Consider the following 22,795-nt stretch of genomic DNA (forward strand, 5'->3'; position numbering starts at 1 on the left):
TGCACATGAAAATATCTAGCATCCTGTATATTTTAGGCTTCCTTTTAAAGTGATCATAAAATCTGTGATCTGTGGCATCAGAAAGTTTTTAATACTCCCACTGTAGAGGATTGGCCCCTCTTTACAATGCCAACAACCGTCAACAGTCTCACATTCAGAAAAATTTAAAACTTGGCAGTGGATTTCTAGTTACCAGATATCATTGTTTCTTTCACGAACAACAAACTGGATGCTAACCAGTCAAGTTTCAGGAGTGGCCATTCAACTGAGACTGCGCAACTGTCAGTCACGGAAGCCTTGAGGATTGCAAAAGCTGATTTCAGATCATCAGTTCTCATTCTGTTGGATCTATCTGCAGCTTTTGACACTGTCAATCATCAAATACTTCTGTCTTCCCTCTCATCACTGGACATCACAGGGATTCCACTTCGCTGGTTTGAATCCTATCTCACTCTTTCAGGGTGGCCTGGGGAAGGGAGGTATCCAGAGCACATCAAATGGTTACTGGGGTTCCTCAAGGATCAGTTCTGGGACCCCTCCTCTTCTCCATATACACTACATCACTGGGTCCCATCGTACAGGCACATGGATTCTCCTACCATTGCTATGCTGATGACACACAGCTCTATCTCTGATTTCAAACAGATGATCCAACGGCAGCTGCACGGATCTCATGCTGCCTGGCGGACATCTCAGCATGGATGAAGGGAAATCACCTACAGCTCAGCCTGGCAAAGACTGAGCATCTTGTCTACTTTGCCACTCCAACTCTACAGCCTGATTTCACCATCCAGCTAGGCTCTTCTACAATTAACCCATTAACTTCGGTCAGAAATCTTGGTGTAACCTTTGATGACCAGTTGACCTGTAAAGACTGCTCGATCTTGCAGGTCAGAAAGATCAGGCCGTTTCTAATGGAGCATGCTGCCCAACTTCTTGTCCAGGCCCTTGTCATTTCTAGGCTAAACTACCACAATGCTCTTCAGGCTGGACTTCCATCAAGCACAATCAAACCTCTGCAAATGATTCAGAATGCAGCGGCACGACTGGTCTTCAGCGAGTCCAAAAGTATCCGTGTCACACCTCTCTTTATTTCCTTCCATTTGCTTCCGGTTGCGGCTCGCATCAAGTTCAAGGCATTGATGCTTGCAACAGCCTCAGGCTCAGCACCCACCTACTTCCACTCACTATTACGAATCTACATCTCCTTCAGAAGTCTGAGATCCGCTAGTGAGTAATGACTCATGGTACCATCAAATAGAGGTTTAAAATCACTTTCCAGAACATTCTCGTTCACCTTTCCTGGCTGGTGGAATGATCTTCCCACCCCTATCCGGAATGTTGATAATCCATGGCAATTTTCAAGTGACAGCTGAAAAACCCATCTCTTTCGACGCTACTTTCCTTCATACTAAAAAAAAAAACCGTTATCTTTATTTATTCATTCCCGTTCTAGCTTATACTTATTTGAACAATACCTGAAACTTGGTATTACAAGCTTTTCCTTTATCTGTTTGCCTCTTTAAGAAGAACCGCTTTATGTATTTCCCAATTTGTAAGTAGCTTTGGATAGAAGCATCTGCATGTATGTGTAATCAACAGTAATCCACACATACAGAACACACATTATCTTGAAATTGCTCTTTAATATTCTTTTGATTCCTCGTGTGATGGCTGATATCTAGGATCTCTGTGTCTCTCTGTAACTGTGTGTGTATGAGTGATGAGCGCCTGGGGCTGCAGGTGACCTCGCGTGACAGGTTGAGTGAAGGGGCCGGTGAGGGCCTGTCATCTCCTGTTCACTCACTCAGTGTCTGACGCAGCCAGGCAGAACTCTGCACAACACCTGCTGACACTCCACTGGCCCTGTGCCTTCATGTCATACACACTGCCGTCAGGATGCACTCGCGAGGTTACCAGCCTCCTACTTACACACACACCGCTGCCAGCACGTCACACTCCATCTGTACGTTCTGCCATGTCCCGCTCAGAGGATCTTCTCACAACACACTTATCAAGCCTCCAACAGTCTGTAATATTCGTTTGCATGTAGTTTCCTGTCTTTGGTTAGCCAGAAATATACTGTAAGTAAATACGCAGACATGAATGCCTAGAGAGGGGATGATAAAAAGTCTGAGCCATCGAACCATTTCCATAACTTGTTAATTCTTGACCATGATTTACTAATTTATTCTTTCATATTAGTAAATTGTGGCCATGTTGTACTAATTTGTTCCCTCCTTTTGAATGAACTAAAACAAGGGAAGAAATTAGTAAATCATGAAATATTAATTTGTGGACAAGATATAGTGTATTTGTCCTTAACATGACAAGTGTGGAGCTCTGTACATTTCAAAAGGAATCAAAACGATCCGGAGTTTCACAAGAGGCAAAACATTTCTCCATGATTCGCCACGCTGATCAACAGAAAGCTGCTTGATTTGAAAGTGACGTTATCAGCTGTACTCGTAGTACCATCACAAAGAGACACAAAATCACTTTGCACAACATTTTCGGCTGGTGGAATGATCTTCCCACCCCTATCCAGAATGCTGATTACCTGACATTTTTCAAGCAACAGCAGAAATCTTACCACTTTCGTCACTGTCTGACTTCATCCTAAAAATATTATATATTATATATATATATATATATATATATATATATATATATATATATATATATATATATATATATTAACTTATTGTGCTTATTTGAACAATGGTTGAAACTTGGTATGATGAGCACTTCCTGTGTCTATTTGCCTCTTTAAAATCAATTGCTTGATGTATTCCCCATTTGTAAGTCTCTTTGGATAAAATCGTCTGCTTTTTTCCCATTTAATTCACCAGAAATGTTGGTAATGTGAGGGCATCATGTCAGGCTACATTCCTATTTGAAAAACTATTCAAATCACATTTCTGGAAATCTGTTTCTGTCTGACCGCTCTGATCAGATGTTGCACAATGCAAAATGTAGACACATCAGACATTGTTTGTATTGTGTTGTTGCAAAGTGCAAGTCAATCAGAAAATAACAATTTATTGCCGGTCTACACAACCCTTTTAGTTTTGAGACTGGCGGCAACACTTTGTGCATTCCAGTTTAATACGTTTCTGCCGCTGCAAGACATAATAATGTTGCAAGGCCAACATGTTGCCATCTTGTAAGAAAACATCTGCAGTGCAAACCAGATGTTTTGTTGTCCTTATAAACCAATGCAGATATTCAATAAAATTAAAGCGCACCATGCATAGGACACATAGATCAGATCTGAACAGTTGTGATACACAGTGTGGAAAATCAGTCATTTAGATCAGATTGCAAAGAGATGAGTTGTGCAATCAGATTTGAATATTTCTGAGCCCCATGAACTCATTTTTCCTTTGTTTTGTTTTTCTGGATTGCAGAAAAAAAATCTTGAGTATTCTAGAGTGCAATGTAAAATGTCTGCTATCACAGCAGTGCTGAGAAAGCAATGAATTTGTAATTTGTTTTAAATAATTATAACAAAGATGCAGTCTCATCTACCATTGTTCTGCACATTTCTGGGTGAAATCCAATCATTTTAATAGGAAATAATGCCACTGGGCATTTTGTGTGAGGGGAAAAGATTTCCCCATGCAGATTTTGTGATAGGTTAAAAATCGTCATGCAGATTCAACCTGTTAACCAGCAGAAAGCTGCTTGTATTTAAAGTGAATTATATGTGTCATTGTTACAGTATTCACAAAAAAAGACAATGCCTGCAAAACTGTGGAGAAAGTTTGCTAATGTGAAAGAGATTTCAGAATGCAATTTGAAAATCTAGCCAGTGTTGTTCGTAGCCAATGTGCATGTATCTGTGTAGAGCATTACTCTTTCTCCCAGATGTCTGTGACTTTCAGTACATCTCTTTCAGATTCCCATCAGAGCTTGTGAAGCCAGTAAACTAGGGAGGATTATCGTGGAGACACGCACTGAGGAGGAATGGTAGGGGACATGTACCTACATCCCGCTTCCTCTTGAAGTCCCCTCCTCAGCCAAGAGGTGAGATTAATCGCTTGTGTTGGATTTTGCACATTAAATCACTCTCTTAGACAGTCAAATCCTCAAAATTCCCTGTCTTATCATATCATTCCTCTAGTCCAAGTGCACTTCCAGATCTAAATCCTGCGAATAAGCCCTATAAAATGGGAGGCCATACTCCAGTGTGGGTTCCAGATCTTAAGAACGATAAAAAAAGAAACTGGGACTCGGCTCATGCATCCAAGCAGGAAGTATTAGTCAAAGTATTGTGTGTTGGCAACCCAGAGGTAGAGAGCCCCAGCGCTCTCTCTTTGGACAAGCTCCCGCAAGCCCTGAGCTAAATGCTTTCCCCTGCCTTCCTCCTCTCTTCCTCACATGCGGTGACATTGGGAGGCCACACTGTTGGCGGTGTCCCAGGTGTGAGGAGGAGACGCATTCCTGGGATGGCCATCGGCTCTGCCGGGGCAGGAACGCCCTACCGCCCCCCTCTCCCGTACTTCCCCGCCCCACTCAGACAAACAATATAAATCTATGACTTATGTAACGCAACAACAGTGAGCTGAGAGAGAGAGAGATAGAGAGAGAGAGGAAGGAAGGAGGGCTGTTGAAAGTAAGAACACCAGAGAATGAGGCGGTGGTGAAGAGAACTTGAGGACATGCAAGGAAGGATGAAAAAAAAAGATAGTTTTAACTGTTAACACTTTGCTAACTTGCCAAAAAATTGCCTATACACAGCAAATCCAACATTACTGGATTTTGTTGGGGAACCCTGACCAGCCAGAAATAGCAGCAGAGGATCAAACCAAAGGCATGCGTTTGGGGACCGTTATTTGTCTGTCTGACCAATGGGAGAATGTTTTGGAACCTCTTTTAGAAGAAGTCAGTTGTGTCCCAAATTATGCACTATACTGTACATTTAGCATTGATTCTATGCACAGTGTTGGGGAGTAAGTTACATGTAATGGAATTATGTAATTTAATTACACAATAAAGGTAACTGTAATCTCAAGATAAGATAAGAAAAGATAAAAATGTGTAGTTAAATTACAATTACTTTTCACAATTTTCACAACCTGAATATTTCATACACATACAGATTTGATTCATTTCTTTCCCAAATTGCACTGAATGCTCGGAAATATAAGACACAAATGTTTCAGGAGTTTAGGACATAATGCTTTTCCAATAATTGCTTTATTTCTTATTTGGATTTATGCAATATGCATATGCTGTATTTTTTAAGATAAACTGTTTTTTTTTTTTTTTCAAGCATTGATAGATGCCATTGTTTCCTCTCATAGGTATTGAAAGATCTTATGATTTTAAATTTCACTTTATTTTAGGAACCAATTCTCACTATAAACTATTTGCTTATTGCCGTGCATATTCCCTGCATATTGGCTGTTCATTAGTACTTATAAAACACATAATAAATCTTAATTCTGTATGAGCACATTTTAGATCTCTTAATCCATCCCACACCCAAACTTAATAAGTACCTTTCTAGCTACCAATTAGCCTAAAAATAGGAGTTTATTGAGGCAGAAGTCATAGTTAATAGTTAGTTAATAGTGATAATTGGTCCCCAAACAAAACTGTGACCACAAACTCATACAAAATCACCAACGGAGATCATGTTGGTTATGTACATAACTGTTTTTATGTCAGTGTTTATGGAAATATTATCATGTAAAACCCTCCAAGACATACTGATGGTTTTATAGTACCAAAAGATAGCAAAATCGAAAATTAGCTGGTAATAATATAATTATACAATTTGACAGCATATATATTTAGGAGCAGTAAATCATACAGGAGCCAAAATGTATTAATTAAGAACATGTTGACGTTCAAGGAAAGGGGGTACGAAAGGTGATTCAAGAGTACGAGCAGCCTGCAAATCAAAGAAAAGTGAAGAGGAGGTTATTAAGTTAATTGGGACAAGAGATGCAAGAAGAAAACTAGACATTTTTTAAGAAAACGTGCAAAGTATTTTGCAGCCATGAAGACTGTCGCTGGTGGTTGTTTCTATGTGTTTCTGTCATGTTTTTAGCATGGCACCCTTATGACTTATGACCAAATAGACCACACCTTTTTATACCTTAGATATATTTGCAAATCTGACTCCGTTTGGTGGATCACTTTTTGTGTTAAGTGAACTTGGAAGATAACATTAGTTTAACATCACTAACACTGATTTAGATACAATTTACCAGATATTAACTACATTCTCAGAATAAGCTGGTGTCCATAGCACACAATAAGCAGCACTAAAGATTGTTCAAATGACTAAAGTATGAGCAACAGCAAACAGCCTCAGCAAACACCACTAATTAAAAGTACAAAAGGGAGTGTGACAGAGACACAACTAGAGGAAGAGAAAAGGAAGTGGGGTTGGGGACAATGCAATCATGCATCTTGCTGTAAATCATTTTAAGCATATTTATTTGATGGCCTAGTTTTGCCTCCCTGTGACGGACCCCTGGTTTGAGCGCTGTGTAATCTCACTGACAGAGCTCTGATGTGAACGCTTGAGGCCCGCTCCAAACCCAACAGCAATTGCATGTTTACTTCCTTTAATTTGCTGTCAAAGAAATTCTCTATCACCTCGGTGAGTGTGTGCGTAAGTGTCAGCCTTAGCGAGATAGAAACTAAACAGTTGAGAAGAGCAATTAAAGATGGAAGATCTGCAATGCAGAGATAGTGTGAAAGCTCCTGAAAGCTCATCTGAGATTACAGAAGGGTTGTGTCCTGGATGTGTGGCCTACAGGTTTCAGTGTTTAAACAATGACGGACAGATTTTAACATGAGAAGAAAAATAAAAAGTTTTTCAAGAATCTTTGTGTGTGAGTGTGTGTGCATTACTGTATCTAAATTCATCATGACACCACAATCAGCAGTGGTTTTCAGTCCAGGGCTGTTGCTTGCCTGAAAGGTTTGTGCTCTGATGAGCTCTGCCTCAGGGCAAACCGTCCCAGTGCCATATATCTTTCAACAGTGATGAAATAAAGAAGCTTTGATTTGGTCCATTGGATATTTATTCAAATACTTTACCAGCCACACAGTATATCTTTAATCTTGACAGGGTCACATCAAGAAGTCAAGGCACCTTTATTTATATAGAACTTTTAACAATAGAGATTGTGTCAAAGCAGCTTTACAGCATTAGTTAGGAAAATAGTGTCAATAAAGCAGAAGGACAATAGTAAACATTACATTTTCAGTTAAAGGCAGTTCATCATTGAAGTCAGTGATGTCATCATCCAGCTCAGTTCAGTTTAAATATAATCTCTGCACTCAAGTCGATGAAATTTCTGGAAATTAAGTGTCCCCAACTAAGCAAACTAGAGCAACCAAAACTCCATATGTGGCAGAATGGAGAAAAAACCTTGGGAGAAACCAGGCTCAGTCAGGGGGCCAGTTCTCCTCTGAGTAGAACAACTTAGAAAAAAAGAACAGGGGAACAATTTAGGAATAATGTCTAAATTGGACTTCAGCTTAATGAATGTAACAATGGGGAATATATATATATATATATATATATATATATATATATGTATCATCAGTGATTTAAAAGTGTCAGATTCATATTTAAAATGTACTGGCTTGTACAAAGCCGATTCCCAAAAAGTTGGGACATTGTACAAATTGTGAGTAAAAAAAAAGGAATGGAATCATTTACAAATCTCATAAACTTATATTATATTCACAATAGATTATAGATAACATATCAAATGTTGAAAGTGAGACATTATTTCCAGCTAGTTCGGCCGTCTCCTGCCGGTACGCCACTTCAGGGGCACTGAGCTAATTGCTCTGATGACACCAGAGAAAACTACTGCCAAATGTGTCTCAGTGGGTCCTGCACACTGTAGTGAGAGGCCACAGAATCCAGTTCTGGTGGGCCCCAAGCAGGCTCTGGTAATGGAACAGAAGTAGACTCTCTCTGAGGACGGAGGTCATCGAGGTGGTCCCTCCTTGGGTTTCAGAGTCCGGGTCCTACAGCCGGTACTTCACTGTTCCGAGGAAGGATGAGGTGTTGTGTCCTTTTTTAGACCTGTGCTTTTTGAACGCTCAGTCAGGGGACTGAAGTTCAGCACGCTTGCACAGGCCGAGGACTGGTGTGTCACGATCTATCAAAAAGATGCACTTATCTCCATTCTTCTTCATTGGAAGTTCCTGAGGTTTGCTTTTGGGGGCTTTTGCTTTCACTGGCCTTGCAGTCTCACCCCACACTTTCACGACTCAACCACATTGACGATTGGTTGATATTTGCTCAATCAGAGCAGAAGGCGGTTCAGCATCGAGGTGTCGTTCTCGCTCACATGAAAGAGCTAGGGGTTAAGACTTAACGGCAAGAAAAGTGTGCTTTCTCCAGTACAGAGAACCACTTATCTGGGCGTAGTGTGGGATTCAACCACGATGCAGGCACGTATGTCACCTGCTCGGATCGAGTCGATCCTCACTGCAGTCGCGAGACTGAGAGAAGGCCGGTCACTCACTGTCAAGCAGTCTCGGATATTGCTGGGTCTGATGGCAGCTGCGTCCAACATGAATACTATTGGCCTGCTGTACATGAGACCCCTACAGTGGTGGCTCAAGACCAAGGGTTTCTCCCTGAGGGGAAACCCACTTTGCATGCTAAAGGTCATGCTGCGGTGCCTACGTGCCTTAGACATGTGGAGAAAACATTGGTTCTTGTCTCAGGGCCTGGTGCTGGGAGCTCCTTGTCACCGCGTAATGCTAGCGACAGATGTATCCCTCACCGGCTGGGGTGCGGTCATGAGTGGCCACCCTGCCCGCGTACCCTGAGGCAGGGGCCGAGGCCAGGGAATGGCGGCTTCAGGTGTGGTCTCTGAGGAGGCACAACTCTTAGCTTTCAACCAAGGTTGTTGAGACTGTTCTCCAATACAGAGCTTCCTCAATGAGGAAACTGTATGCCTTGAAGTGGAAGCTTTTCACTTCTAGGTGCGGAGACCACCAGCTCGACCCAGTTAACTGCCTGGTTGGTACAGTGCTGGGGTTCCTGCAGGCTGTCCGCAGGGTTGACCCACTCCACCCTCAAAGTCTACGTGACAGCCATGGTGGCCTACCGCGCCCCTCTTGTGGCCAGTCAGTGGGCAGAAAACCTCTGGTTACATGTTTACTCCATGGTGTGCTGAGGCTGAGGCCTCCGGCCAGAAGAACCTTATGCTAAGCGGTGATCAAGATGCTATCCTAAGCCTAGAGTCCTCTGATCTCCCCTCTCCTGGGGGCCTTTGGACGGATTGTCCCCGATTACTGTCAGGCTCCTGTTTCCTTCTCTTGCTTTAGCTGTGCTCTTCCACACTAGGCAGAGATTTGAAGTCTGGCGGCGTGGGCATTCTCATTCCCCAAACGTTCTCGACGCAGCTCGAGTTCCTGAAGAGGAACGTCTAAGGTTACGTATGTAATCCTAGTTCCTCGAAGGAATGAGACGCTGCGTCGCCGTGCCACACTTCTGGCATCTCTGGCCGGCGCTTGCTTCATCCTTTGAGGCTGATTACCGGCTTCGCCACTCATGTTTTCATGCTTCCTGGTCTCTGACATCAACCGCCTACAATGTCTCACCCTTCCATTGGACTAATTACACATGTTATTCAGAGATGTCAAGCTGGAGGCGTTCCCCAAACATTCTTGACGCAGCGTCTCGTTCTTTCGAGGAACCAGGGTTACATAGGTAACCTTAGTCGTTTTTACCCAGCAGCTGAAATTCAAGACCTATGCTCTAGGAGGCAGTATTTGTGAGTCACAACAACAACACATGAGCAATATTTAACAACTGCACAGTTTTATTGCACCATTCCTTTTAGAATATGAAAGCGCAATTTGATTAAGTAAAAAGGAAAATACAATTATAGTTCAATAATAGTCAATAAAAAGCAGAAAAACAATAGTTTATTGAATTTTCATCAATATCTACCCGAGTAGTAAATATGATCAAAAGTTCTTATCTGATCCTTGTGTAGTTTCATTCAAAGAAAAGTTCTGTGGAGACTGAAGATCCTAGAAATCGCTGAGAGATCGCATATAGAAAACTTCACTTCACTCACATAATTAAACAAAGGTACACCATTTTGAATAGAGTTTTAATAATTTATTAGCTAAAAAAAATGCAAAGCTTCCACCAAGAAAAAAAAATAGTTCAAGCAAGAGTACAATGCAGACTGCTGTTATTTTTATTTTATTTTTTCATTTTTTTCAGGCGTTGGCTAGTTTTTTTGTAACTAAGTTTCTTGGTCATTTATAACACTGGGTTATTTTTTTCTCCTATGAAACCCAGAGCAGGCTTTTTGAGTCCTCTACAGGAGAGAGCACTGGCCGTCACCTATTTGGAGCGCTTCTTCTGCAAAATAAAGGTTTATATACATTTTATTTCATTTATAAAGTCTTTACTTTGCTGTAAATTGTATTTCAGACAGGGCCACTTTGGCAAGTTACTTTGTTGAACACAATTTATCTTTGGCGGTATGGTTCCTTATAGGGGTTCTTGCTCCCAAATTAACTGAACATACAAGAGCTTAAACATCAACCCCCCAGAACCATCAGCTTGGAAATACATGACAATTAAGACACTTAAATGACTTTAAAAGCAACGAGTGGTAATCATGTAGATGTGGCAGTGGGATGTCTGTCCTGTAGCTTGGGGGTGGCAGTGGCTCAGTGGTTCATGTAGGTTGTCTACAAACCGGAAGGTTGGTGGTTCGATCCCTGGCTCCACCTGACCAAGTGTCGAGGTGTCCTTGAGCAAGACACCTAACCCCAGTTGCTCCTGACGAGTTGGATGGCGCCTTGAATGGCAGACACCGCCGTCGGTGTGTGAATGAGTGTGAATGGGTGAATTTGAGGCAAGTTGTAAGTTGTTTGGATGGCCATGTGGTCTGTTGAAAGCGCTATATAAATGCAGTCCAGTTACCTTAGCTTGGTCATGAGGATGAGTGTCTCTCAGTGGACCTCAGTGTGGTCCATGTCAACCGGGACTTGAAAGCCATAGTGATCTGAAACAAAGAGACGACAACTAGAAGGTGCAAAGTAATATGCTCATGCTTATAATGGGGAGGGAGGGTTGCGAGCCATTTGAGCATGCTTACCGTGTAGTAGTGCCATGTATATATGTCCCGTGTCAAATTGGAGAATGGTAGTGATTGGAGCTATTTGACAGCTGACCGCATCAGCTGTTCACAGCCTATGCCTCCGTGGCCTGACTGAACTAACACTGCACTCAATTATTTTACACAACATAAGGACGAGCGGTCAGTGGTTGCCCGCTTCACATGAAGCCTTTTGCCTTGCATAACAAATTAATTTTATTCATTATAATACTGAGTTTAATTGAATTTGATGTTAAAATATGTTCTCTAATCTCAGTACTGTTTGTGTATGGGCAGGTTTTGGAGTCAGTCACGCCATCCTTCAACTATGAGTAAAACACGAGGCTAAAGTTAGCATTTTCCAAGATCTCCTACTGGACCTTTAAATAAAACAACCCAGCATGTTTGGTAAAAACATCTAACCCAATCAGCTCGGTCAAAATAACCCAGCACGTGTTCTGTCCCATATTTCCCCAGTGCTGGGTTGCCAAAGAACCCAAGTTGGGTGGTTTTTAACACAACCTTTTTTATAGTGTAAATGGCCATTTATTGAACATATCAATAAATGTTGATTTCCAATCTATTGTGGGTTCATTTTAAGCAAGAATTACATAAATTTTTAAGCAATAATTGAATTAAATAGAAGATTCAGTTAAACAATTAACCCAAAAGCTGGGTCAAAAGAGTCTTTCAATGTAAAAATATACTCCCAAACATCATGAACATTATTTTACCTCTCGACATAGTAGAATGTGTTAACCTGAGCCGAGAGTACTGTAGACACTCTTCCTGGCAGCATTGTGAAATTAGCTAAAAGATTATGTAAGGAGGAGGGGTTTGTAGAACTTTGTGAATGATGTTCCGTCTCTGTGGAATATTCTGTGGAATCTGCAGGTGCGGATTCTGTGTGGGCCTGCTAACAAGCTTAGATCAATTGTAGTGAGGCAGGATCAAGTCTAAGCTTCTTTACTACCCGGAATAAGGAGTTTAATGTTTAAGTAACTAAATCACAATTACAACAGAAGCTGCAAAGGTGGGTCACATTAGATTAGCCACATTAGCCAATTAGTAGTATGCGTCAGGTATGATAAATGTCTGACAGTCAGATATGTTGACGTGTTTCAGAAATGTTTGCACACTCTTATGGCATTTACTTGCTTTATGGAAAATATGACACTGCGGTTTTGGTTTGGTGGACATAATTTGAAACAAAATGATTATAATTTAAGGTGCTTTAAACTAAGTGTTTGAAACCAACATACAAAACCACAGCTAGCTAAAACTCAGACTGGCGTAACTGGACGATGGTTAATAAAGCTTCTATAGCTCTTGTGACAACTAGCTCTCAGGAAGTGAAGGCGAGTACTCCATTAAATGTGTTCAGCTGGCTCAGGCTCAGTGTTTTCATTCCATACTGTAGGAGTCACACCACATTCCTGTTACAACTTCATTGTGGCGCATAAAAATCTCCTTTCCAAAACCACAGGCCCATGTGTTGTGAATTAAACCTCTGTTTGTTCTCATTTACAGCATTTCTCTCTCTTATCCCTACCTTCCTCTGCATGAACCTCTCCCTCTCCCTCTCTTTTCCAAATTTTGCGTTGTAAAAGCAGCATTTAATCACGATGAAAGCCTTCCACTATTGAGCATTGGAGGATTAGGTTGCCATGGACGACCAGCTGTCAATGGTCCACCTTCACGTCACCGTTGGGGGATTTTCCACCCAAAAAAAACGGGTTACGGGTTTTATATGTATAGATTGGCACCGCCCAGCTGTGCCGCGGCACTGCCAATGAGAGCGGAGCGGTGTCTAGAAGCGGGCGGCGATTGGCGGAGCGCGTCCGCTGGCCCCTCCCCCTGTCAGATTCCATAGAATCTGATAGGCGCGCTGTGGCTCGCGGCGTGGGCGGAATCCCCTCGGTCAATTTATCAGCGAGCCACACACGAGCCGCGCACTGAATGTCACGCTCGTTCATAGACAAGAGAAACGCTTGCCAAGAGCCTTCGTTTCCTCCTCATCCGAAGCACACTTGGCAGAGTGTTTTTTGGCACTGCGGTGTCTCTCATGGATGATATGATGTTGGGCTGGAGATTATCTACTGACATGCGTCCATGAATAGCCTCTCTCGAGCGTTTTTCATCGGGGACTACCGTTATGTGGGCAGTAAAGCCGTGTTAAATGCATGCATGCCCACTCCGCTCACATCCATCAGACTGTCAACGCAACAGGTTGCATTGCATTTCCTAGCAAATTATATATATACATATATATCCTGATTTTTCACTGAATATATTTATAATATAATTTGCTAGGAAATGCATATATGCCTAGCACTTATTACTTATTCTTTTGCTACACGTCACCAACTATTTTTTACATTCAACAAAAGACAGTTTTTGACATTGATATATAGGCTATTTTCAGATCCTCATATTCACTTACTGCTAGTATTTCAGTTGATTGTAGCTATTAGTTTTAATAGCCTATGGATTATTCCAGTTGATTGTACCTGTACAGTTCTAACACTAGCAATTCATCACTAATGCCTATTCAACTATTATGCCAGGTATTAGTATACATTTCAGTCAGTGTCCCAACTGAACAGACACTAGACGACCTGTTTATTAGACCCCAATGTTTATTCCATTTGGAAATAGCAACATTTTGTTTATCTCACTTGAATTAGGCTACTGTATGTTGGACCTATATTGGATTCAATCCAAGTACAGTGTATAACGATAGTGAAACTGAAAGATGGTAAATTGGATTAGGCTACTTAGGAATTGGGAAAGTCATAAATAGGCTACACCTTTTTCCCCCATTCAGAAGCTGCTAGTAAATTAACAGTTAATTACAAAGAAACAGCAAATAACATTTGCAATTTTCAATTTTTTACAGTGTACTAATTGGAATAACTGTTAAAACTACTTGACATAAGAGATGGACGTGCAAGGAAATTCTGCATATGTAAATCTTTCTAAAAGGCATGCATGTTGTGTGGTAGAAGATGCGCGTCCCCCGGATAAACCTGTTCTGGAGGGAGTGACTTGATCCAAGCGCCGTCCAATTATCTTATAGCAGCATTTATCCGCCGCTACAGCCCAGACTAGTCATTCGCAAACAGGCGTGAACCAATGTGGAAGCAATGCTCGTTTGAATATTCTATCTTACGCAAAGAAAAGGGGGGGAAAAACGCGTGGGGAAATTGACAATCGGGAGAAGACGCGGCTGAATCGCGCGGCTCCATTCACGCCGTGTCTACTATTAGTAACAGTGACTGAGAGACCGCTAACAAATCTGCGGAGAGAGAGAGAGAAAAGGAACGGGAGAGCTCCAGACAAACGGAAACTGTGGCCAGACTCCAGAGGAAGTCAATTGATTTCGCCCTTCTTGATGAGTGAGATTTACAAGCGTGTCTGTCAGACCGTCTGTCAAAGCAATCAACAGTTGGTGCGAGCGCGCGATTAAAGGGACTTTGCACGCGCGAGACGCTTCAGTGATGGGTGTGTGATTTCAGCACCTCAGCCCTATGGACACCCGCTTGCGTGTGACTGAATTGTTCAGTAATATGGAAGACAGACTGTTGCACATCGTGATGCATTGGATGCTTTTGCGCGTTTAGTACACCACAACAGACCAGAGACAGAAGAATGAGCAATCTATTCACGGATTCCGGAGCTTCTGCGTTTATTCTCGTTTTGCATTTGCTGTAAAAAAAGAAAAAAAAAAGAAAAAAGAAAGAAAGACTACAGACAGAGAGAACCCCACACAGTATAACCTCACTGGATTTAAGGGCGCATTTGTTGCTTTTCCTCTTGACCTTGCCTTGTGACACTCAAAAGCAGCATGTTAATGATGGAGAGCGGCGGCGTAGACGCGCATCAGGTTGAACTGGACGCCGACTATGAGCCGCACTGCCGCCCGAGGTCGTGCACCTGGCCGCTGCCGTGTCCGGAGGAGGAGAGCCGCGCGCTGCCGGTGAAAGTGGAGCCGCGCAACGTGCCGGCGTGCCGGAGCGGAGGGGCGCCGACGGAGTTCAAGCATCCAGCCGGCGCCCCGGCGCCTATCGCGGCCGCCCCAGCGTGCATGTCCGGCGCCGCGCTGGATGTGGCCGGCCAGCTGCGCAAATCCAAGTCGTCGCGCCGGAACGCGTGGGGCAACCAGTCGTACGCGGATCTGATCACACGTGCCATTGAGAGCACCCCCGAGAAAAGGCTCACCCTGTCGCAAATCTACGACTGGATGGTGCGCTTTGTGCCCTATTTCAAGGATAAAGGAGACAGCAATAGCTCCGCCGGCTGGAAGGTACGGTCGCCTTGCACCTGATAGCGCGTGCGCGTGTGTGTGAGCTCCATGCTCTGTAGGAATCTCGCATTATACAAAAGCCAATTCTTTGATACCTACATGCATTTGACACGATGTGAGGGCCGGTCAATAAATCGTGCATTTGAAACGCTTTTAGAGCGTCGGGGGTAGAGCTTGGTAGAGTTCATTGCTCTTACAATATTTTAAATCGTTTCTGACGCATCGAGCCTGGTTATGACGCGGTCAGTGTGATGAGCTGGAGTAGGCAGGTCACCTGGGGGACACGCACGGTCCGGCCCGCTTCCCCGCGCGTCGGCCACGCACGCACGCACGCACGCCTGTCTGTCTGCTCTGAGATCTCCAACACCCCCCTCCTCCTAACCTCCCTCCCTCTGCCGTCTTCTCTTCAGTCCTAACATCCTTCCAAAAGATTATTGGAAATAAAACAGGCGGTGTAAAATTGTAATTAAAACATTACATAATCGAAAATGGTTATTTAGTGAAGCAAATACAGCTGCATAATTGCACCACATTGGTTGGCAAAATAATAATAATAATAATAATAATAATACTACTACTAATAATAATAATAATAAAATACACTGAATGTTTCAGCTGTTCATTTTTATTTTAATTTGGTTCAGAGGTTTTAATGAGATCAGATTTGATAGTTTGAGCTATATGCACATGCTCTTACTGCACAAGCTTCATGGAGAACCCAAGGGACCTCTGTCTGTCTCTCTCTCTCGGTTCCCTCAGCACTAACTTCTCAGTTAGAAAATGATAGTCAGACACAGCTGAACCTGAATTCTTGAATTGTTTTCTCCCTGTGGTTTGTGGCTTTCAGGCAAGCATTTTAGATCACAGAGATCTCATCACAAAACATCCAGAATGACAGAAAATCATGAAGTAAACTGATTGGAGATATTTATTGTGGCCTTTTATAGATAAAATACAATACCAGCCAGAATAACATTATGTTTTTGTATTAGAGAACAGAGTTAAAATCATAGAATTAATATAGTAATATGTACAGTATATTATATTATTATATTGTTATTACATAAGTATTATCAATATTAATATTAATAATAAAAATTATCTATTTGCTCTTGGTTTAAAAGGATAGCGAGCTCTTGTTTGAATTCATCTTGTCTTACAATTATTTATTTTTTGTCATATCTGTGCAATAGTTGATACACACAGGCCTTATATTACATCATCAAAACAACGGGAGTTTTTAAAATTTCTAAATGCGATATTTACCTCACGCTAAAGCCTTGTTTTCTCATTGGCTACAGAGGACAAAGACTAAGGCTAAACTAATCTTAAGCCTGTAGTTTTAAACTGCAATGAAATCTGCTTTAATTCCTAACATGACTTGTTTGTGCTGCCTGGGCATGCGCAGCTGTATGTCGCTCATATGTTCCCATAAGGCCAGGGATTTGATTGGCTGGCAGGAGATAGAAATGGAGAAAAACAACTTGATTGAATCAAAATAAGGTTGTGGAAAACAGACCATGCTCACACATGTTGGCCACAGAGCATTTGGCGGCAGATTTTAATGCGCATTTACTGTAATTCTGATACATGCGGGCCTGTGCGCAACACACAAACAATACACATAAAAAAACACGCAAACGTATTTACTTATACAACATAGATAGATAGATAGATAGATAGATAGATGGATGGATGATGGACCTGAAAGTGGTTTGGAGCAGACAGAGATCACATACAGCCAGTGCCATTGAAAGTACTCTTTAATAGCTGTTGTGTAATCCTGTCCGAGAGCGGCTTGTCTACTGTGGCAGCCGGTTTCGTGTCTCTCGGCTGGCCTGGCTTGGACATTGAGCCTCGCCGTCTTTGGCATCAATTAGCTGCTATTAATAGTTGTGGTTTTGTGTGACGGCTCGGATTATGGCTGTTGTGCGGCGGGCAGAAGGGCAATGGAGAACACGCATGGCTCATTCAAATGACCAATGCATGTGGTTCATGGAGGGATGCCATGTTGGAATGTTTTGCTTTCATGTTCGCATTCTTTTAAAGTGTCTCTATGTATCTGTGGTTTAACGTGAGGTTTTCAAGAAGAGCCTGCTGATGTGAGGCATCTGGTATAATAGTACACCAATAGTGTGTCACATCCTGTAACTGGCTGTTGAGACGTATGAAATCACTAATCAGATTTCCTCAAGCCTTCCAAGGATTTATTGCGTTTATCTGTGATTTTAAAATAAGTAATGGGATGGGGCTCACTGTTAATGCATGTGTGTCTACAGCGGTTTATAGGTTTTTCCAGACAGTGAGAATGTATACTGGATATGCTGTCTATTGCTTTATCTATAGCCAAAGTAACATTTTATAGCTCAGAGGTTGCTTTTTCAAAGAACTTTATGGAGAGCTCAATCAAATTTAACTTGTCCTCAGATATTTTTCCTTGAGCATAAATAAAAAAGACAGAAATTGTACAATTATTGGCATAAGCTAAGAATTTATAGCTATAAAATAAATGTGGATAGTAAAGTTCAAAACATTCAGTCTGGAAAGGTACTGATGAGAATCTTGATTATCAGATGAGACGTTGTTTAAATGTTGTTGTTGTTGTTTTTGTTGAGAAAAATCTGAGAAAAATCTCATAAGTAAAAGGAAAAGTTACATTTTTATCCAAACGCATTCCTTTCTTGAAACAGTTAAAAGATTAGGTCTCATTTTCGATTGCTGTTAATTATCTACAGTAGGATATCAATGTAGAAAAAAGGGGACAGATGCTAAATTCAAAGTTAAAACACTTGCCTTTTATCTTCATTGTTGTAACTATATAACTTCATAACTGAGTGTTAATGTGAGAGGAGAAGGCACAGAAGCTGTAGAGGAGATAATGAGCACACATAGTAACAAAAGAGTGAGAAACAGACAGAGATACATGAGCAACAGAGGCAGTAATTTAGTAATTGTTGACTGGGCTCCTCATTCACACTAGCTGGGGCAGCGCTGGCCAGCCTGGCATAGATGCAGGGCAGATCTAAGTGCCAGGCTATTTGGCCAGAGCCGTGGTTCAGTTGGATGCCCTCAGCTCTAGAGAAACACTGTCATTGTTACTCCCTCAAAGACTGTGTCAAAGAAGTGACTGCAGCGTAGTCGGCCATACTGAAAACTCTGAAAGCATATTGTAGTGTAGAGTTGAAACATCACATAAAGAAATACATTAGAATGAAGGTTATTATTGGAGATAAGATCAGTGGTTGAGATATTAAAAAAAAAAATCACTATGACTTTTTTAGTCCTAATTCTTATTCTCACAAATTACTCATTTGATGCTGTGTGGAGTGGGGCGTCATAAATATCATGTTAATGCTATAGAATTAGTTCAGTGCCTTTACTGCATCTGGTTGACTCTCCAACACAGGTGGCAGTATTGCCCCAAAATGCTGGTTATTTCCCAACATTAAATGTAAAAAAGACACTACTATAGACTACTGTTCTGTAACAAACAGTCCACTGAAGGCATGTATTCCAAAGTAATCCAAACAAATACAAAACAAAGACTTGACTTGGATAGATTTGTCTTGGCATGAACAGACTTGACTTGGCATAAATAAACTTGACTAGGCATGAACAGATGTGACCTGGCATGCACAGACTTGACTTGGCATAAGCAGACATGAGCAGAATTGACTTAGTATAAAAAGACTTGACTTGGCATGAACAGACATGAACAGGCTTGACTTAGTATAAACAGACTTGACTTGGCATGAATAGTCTTCAGTTGGCATGAACAGACTTGAACAGACTTGACTTGGCTTGAATGGACTTGAATAGACTTGACTTGGCATGAACCGACTTGACTTAGTATTAAAAGACTTTACTTGGCATGAACAGACTTGACTTGGCATGAATAGACTTGAACAGACTTGACTTGGCATGAATAGACTTAAACAGACTTGACTTGGCATGGATAGACTTGAATTGGCATGAACAGACTTGACTTGGCATGGACAGACTTGAATAGATTTGACATGGAATGAATAGACTTGAACAGACTTGACTTGACATGAATAGACTTGAACAGACTTAACTTGGCATGGATAGACTTGAACAGACTTGACTTGGCATGAATAGACTTGAACAGACTTGACTTGGCATGGATAGACTTGAACAGACTTGACTTGGCATGGATAGACTTGAACAGACTTGACTTGGCATGGATAGACTTGAACAGACTTGACTTGGCATGGATAGACTTGAACAGACTTGACTTGGCATGGATAGACTTGAATTGGCATGAACAGACTTGACGTGGCATGGACAGACTTGAATAGACTTGACATGGAATGAATAGACTTGAACAGACTTGACTTGGCATGAATAGACTTGAACAGACTTAACTTGGCATGGATAGACTTGACTTGGCATGAATAGACTTGAACAGCCTTGACTTGGCATGAATAGACTTGACTTGGCATGGATAGACTTGAATTGGCATGAACAGACTTGGACAGACTTGACTTGGCATGAACAGACTTGACTTTGCATGAACAGAAACAAACTCATCAACAGGAGATTACACATTTCAGTACTTGACAGCAGACTATTGCAAAATGAGGGCTATTTATATAAAAACAACAAGGGTCACATGACAAGAACCAACCAATGAGAGACAAGACACATGACTAACACAACCAATGAGAACATGACACATGAACCAAAAAACAATAGCAGGATACCATGAGGGCAAGGGAATCACATGACTAGACAGTAAGTTAAGTTCTACAAATAGCATGACAATATATTGTTATTGTGAACCCTTTAGAAGTTAAAATCTGCTCTATACTCATTTTATGGAAGCAAAAATTATATCAAATTCACACAGTTCTATACATTACAAACATGTTTTACATGTCAGTCAGGTGGTTTCTTAGATGGGCGGTTCTTTGCCAGAATAGGTTTGAAGTAAACCATACTCAATGCCAATAGTAAGTAAATAAAATCTGCTAGAAGGATTTGACTGCACCTGTCAATCTGTTGCACTGACATATGCTTTGAGGTGGAAATGCTTTATGATATGACTGGACGTTGTAATAGGTGTTGGTTGGGTGAACCAGGAAAATGCTAAATGCTGGATGCTCTGTTGGTGTGGCATTATCTATTTGCTAGTTTACTCTTAAAAATGACTGAATTATTTCATAGCGGGTCATACATATTATAAAATTACATTTGGCTTCCAGGAAAATGTACCAAACATCTTGCATGTATACAGATCTTTGTCCAGTAACATGCTCTATATAGGATGCAAATGTCTGTTTTTTTTTTTTTTTCAGCATTAAATTAAAATTCAACCCATACATTTTGTAGATGCAGGCTATGATCTTATTGCAAATATATATACATATACATTTAATTAATAAAGAAATCAAAATGTTAGAGCTGGATCTTCCGGTAAATCAACAGACTCGTCTCTCCAGTAATATAATCGGTTTAAACTTTGTCCTCCACAATAGACAGAAATCACATACATTTTTGAGTGCAACGGCCACATTTCATAATCCAGTCAACAACCGATGATTAGAAACAAGTCCCCACCCTACATTTAAATTTTTTTAATGATCCCATTACACTCAAATGTACAGTACGTCACAATAGCTGTTAACTGAGCCATAACTAAGAATACAAATAATAATAATAATAATTGTTCATGATTGTACGGCAAGAAGATAAAATAGTTTGATGTTCCATAGATATGATATACATTGATGTGTTGCACCACAGTGCTTTTATATGGCTGGATACTATTAATGCATTATTATACGATGTGCTGGAATTGTTTGTTTGCATGTGTGAGAGACAGTCTGACGGGATTTTACGTCCAGGGGGGTTCAGCTCTCGTTAATAATTCAGATGAGGCTCGTTATCACGGCAGCACAGATCCTGCTCTGATTCCACCTTAATTAAAGTCATGAAGCTCTGCTCACACACCAACACACACACTTGCATTTGTGGTTCACGGGGATTCTCCATAGTCATAATGTTTTTTTTTTTTTTAATACAGTACAAACTGCATTTTCTATCACCCTAAAGCTACCCCTCACAGAAAACTACTGCCAATTTTTGAACTCCATTAAACACCATTTTGCATGTGTTTTTAAGCTTTTTGTTTTACAGGGACACAGGTTAATCATGTTAACCAGTACACACACATACACACATTCCTGGCCTTCACATGCTCACACACACCCTCGAGTTTCATGCAGCTACGTGCGCCTTTTCCGATCTCGTGCTTGGAGTAGGATATGTATTACATTCAGATTCTTCGTGTGATTTTTCACCTGGAACAGTCACCCGTAGCGCTTCAGCATCAGATTCAAGTACGTTTGATGAAAAGAAAGATGCCTCCGTGACCTCTGACCCCGACCACAGTCTCTTAGATACTCGCTAGAGCCTGTACGCATTAAAGACAATTGACTCTGAAGCCTGGCATGTGCTGCTATTATCAGGTGCTTACATATTTAATCAGATCTTCATAAGACTCCCCCCCACCGGAGCGCTGGGCAAACTGAGATTGATGAGCTGTAATGGGCGAGAGGAGAGCAGCCATGATTAATGCATGCGCAGAGGAAAGCCTGGCAGTGCGCTCCACATCCGCTGTAGGACTGACCCTCGTCTCACTGAGCGTCGACATCAGGATTACTCAGGCCTGAAACCACCAGCTCAGACAGGGAAAGAGAGTGTGACATGATGCTCAGCCATCCTACAGATCTCGCCGGTCTCATTCAGAATAGAAAAGTGTGTTCAGAGCAATGTTGTGCATGTTTCTCTTCACGTGAGGATCTTTTGAAGGTATTTCTTGTCATGGAAAGAAAATGCTAACGTCTCTCTCTCTCTCTCTCTCCACATGTTTCAAGCTGAAAATATTTGAATAATCACTTTCTTCTTTCGCATAGCTAAATAGTAGAGAAGTGTGTGTCCGTGTGCTGATGTGTCTGTGTGTGGTGGAATATTTTTATGGAGCAGACAGTGTGTGGATTTTGATTGTCAGTTTGATGAAAATGGGTCAGGATGCAGGCCCGAGCGTTTAATATGCTGCCCATGTCAGTGCTAACTCTCAGACACGACACATGGCCTGGAATGAACCCTCTGTGTCTCGCTCGCCAATCTCACTCTCTCAGTCTCTCGCCCTGGATTTTACGGCTTCTTTTTTCATGAATTATCTTTTGCACACTTGTAATGATATGCAGAATTTGTTTTCTTTCTTTCTTTTCTTGAACACTCTTAAAGGAATGTATACATTATTTCTTTGGGAATTTGTATAAATATTTGGAACCAGTCCTAAAGGATTCCAGTGGGACCAAAGCAACATTTTATAAGAATCTCATAT

At 41.4% G+C, this 22,795-nt stretch overlaps 2 protein-coding genes across 2 annotated transcripts in view; one reads left to right on the plus strand and one right to left on the minus strand.

Annotated features, from left to right (window-relative positions):
* LOC127979288 (uncharacterized) overlaps positions 1-22,795 on the minus strand; it is a 366,522-nt gene that overhangs the window by 67,757 nt on the left and 275,970 nt on the right. The window lies entirely within an intron of this gene.
* LOC127979270 (forkhead box protein O6-like) overlaps positions 14,224-22,795 on the plus strand; it is a 31,478-nt gene continuing 22,906 nt past the window's right edge. The window contains exon 1 of the mRNA XM_052584610.1: positions 14,224-15,423. Coding sequence (XP_052440570.1) covers positions 14,965-15,423 — 459 coding nt within the window. The 5' untranslated portion in view covers positions 14,224-14,964. The remainder of the gene's footprint in view (positions 15,424-22,795) is intronic.

Source organism: Carassius gibelio, chromosome B19 (assembly GCF_023724105.1).
Source record: "Carassius gibelio isolate Cgi1373 ecotype wild population from Czech Republic chromosome B19, carGib1.2-hapl.c, whole genome shotgun sequence".
Lineage (NCBI taxonomy): Eukaryota > Metazoa > Chordata > Actinopteri > Cypriniformes > Cyprinidae > Carassius > Carassius gibelio.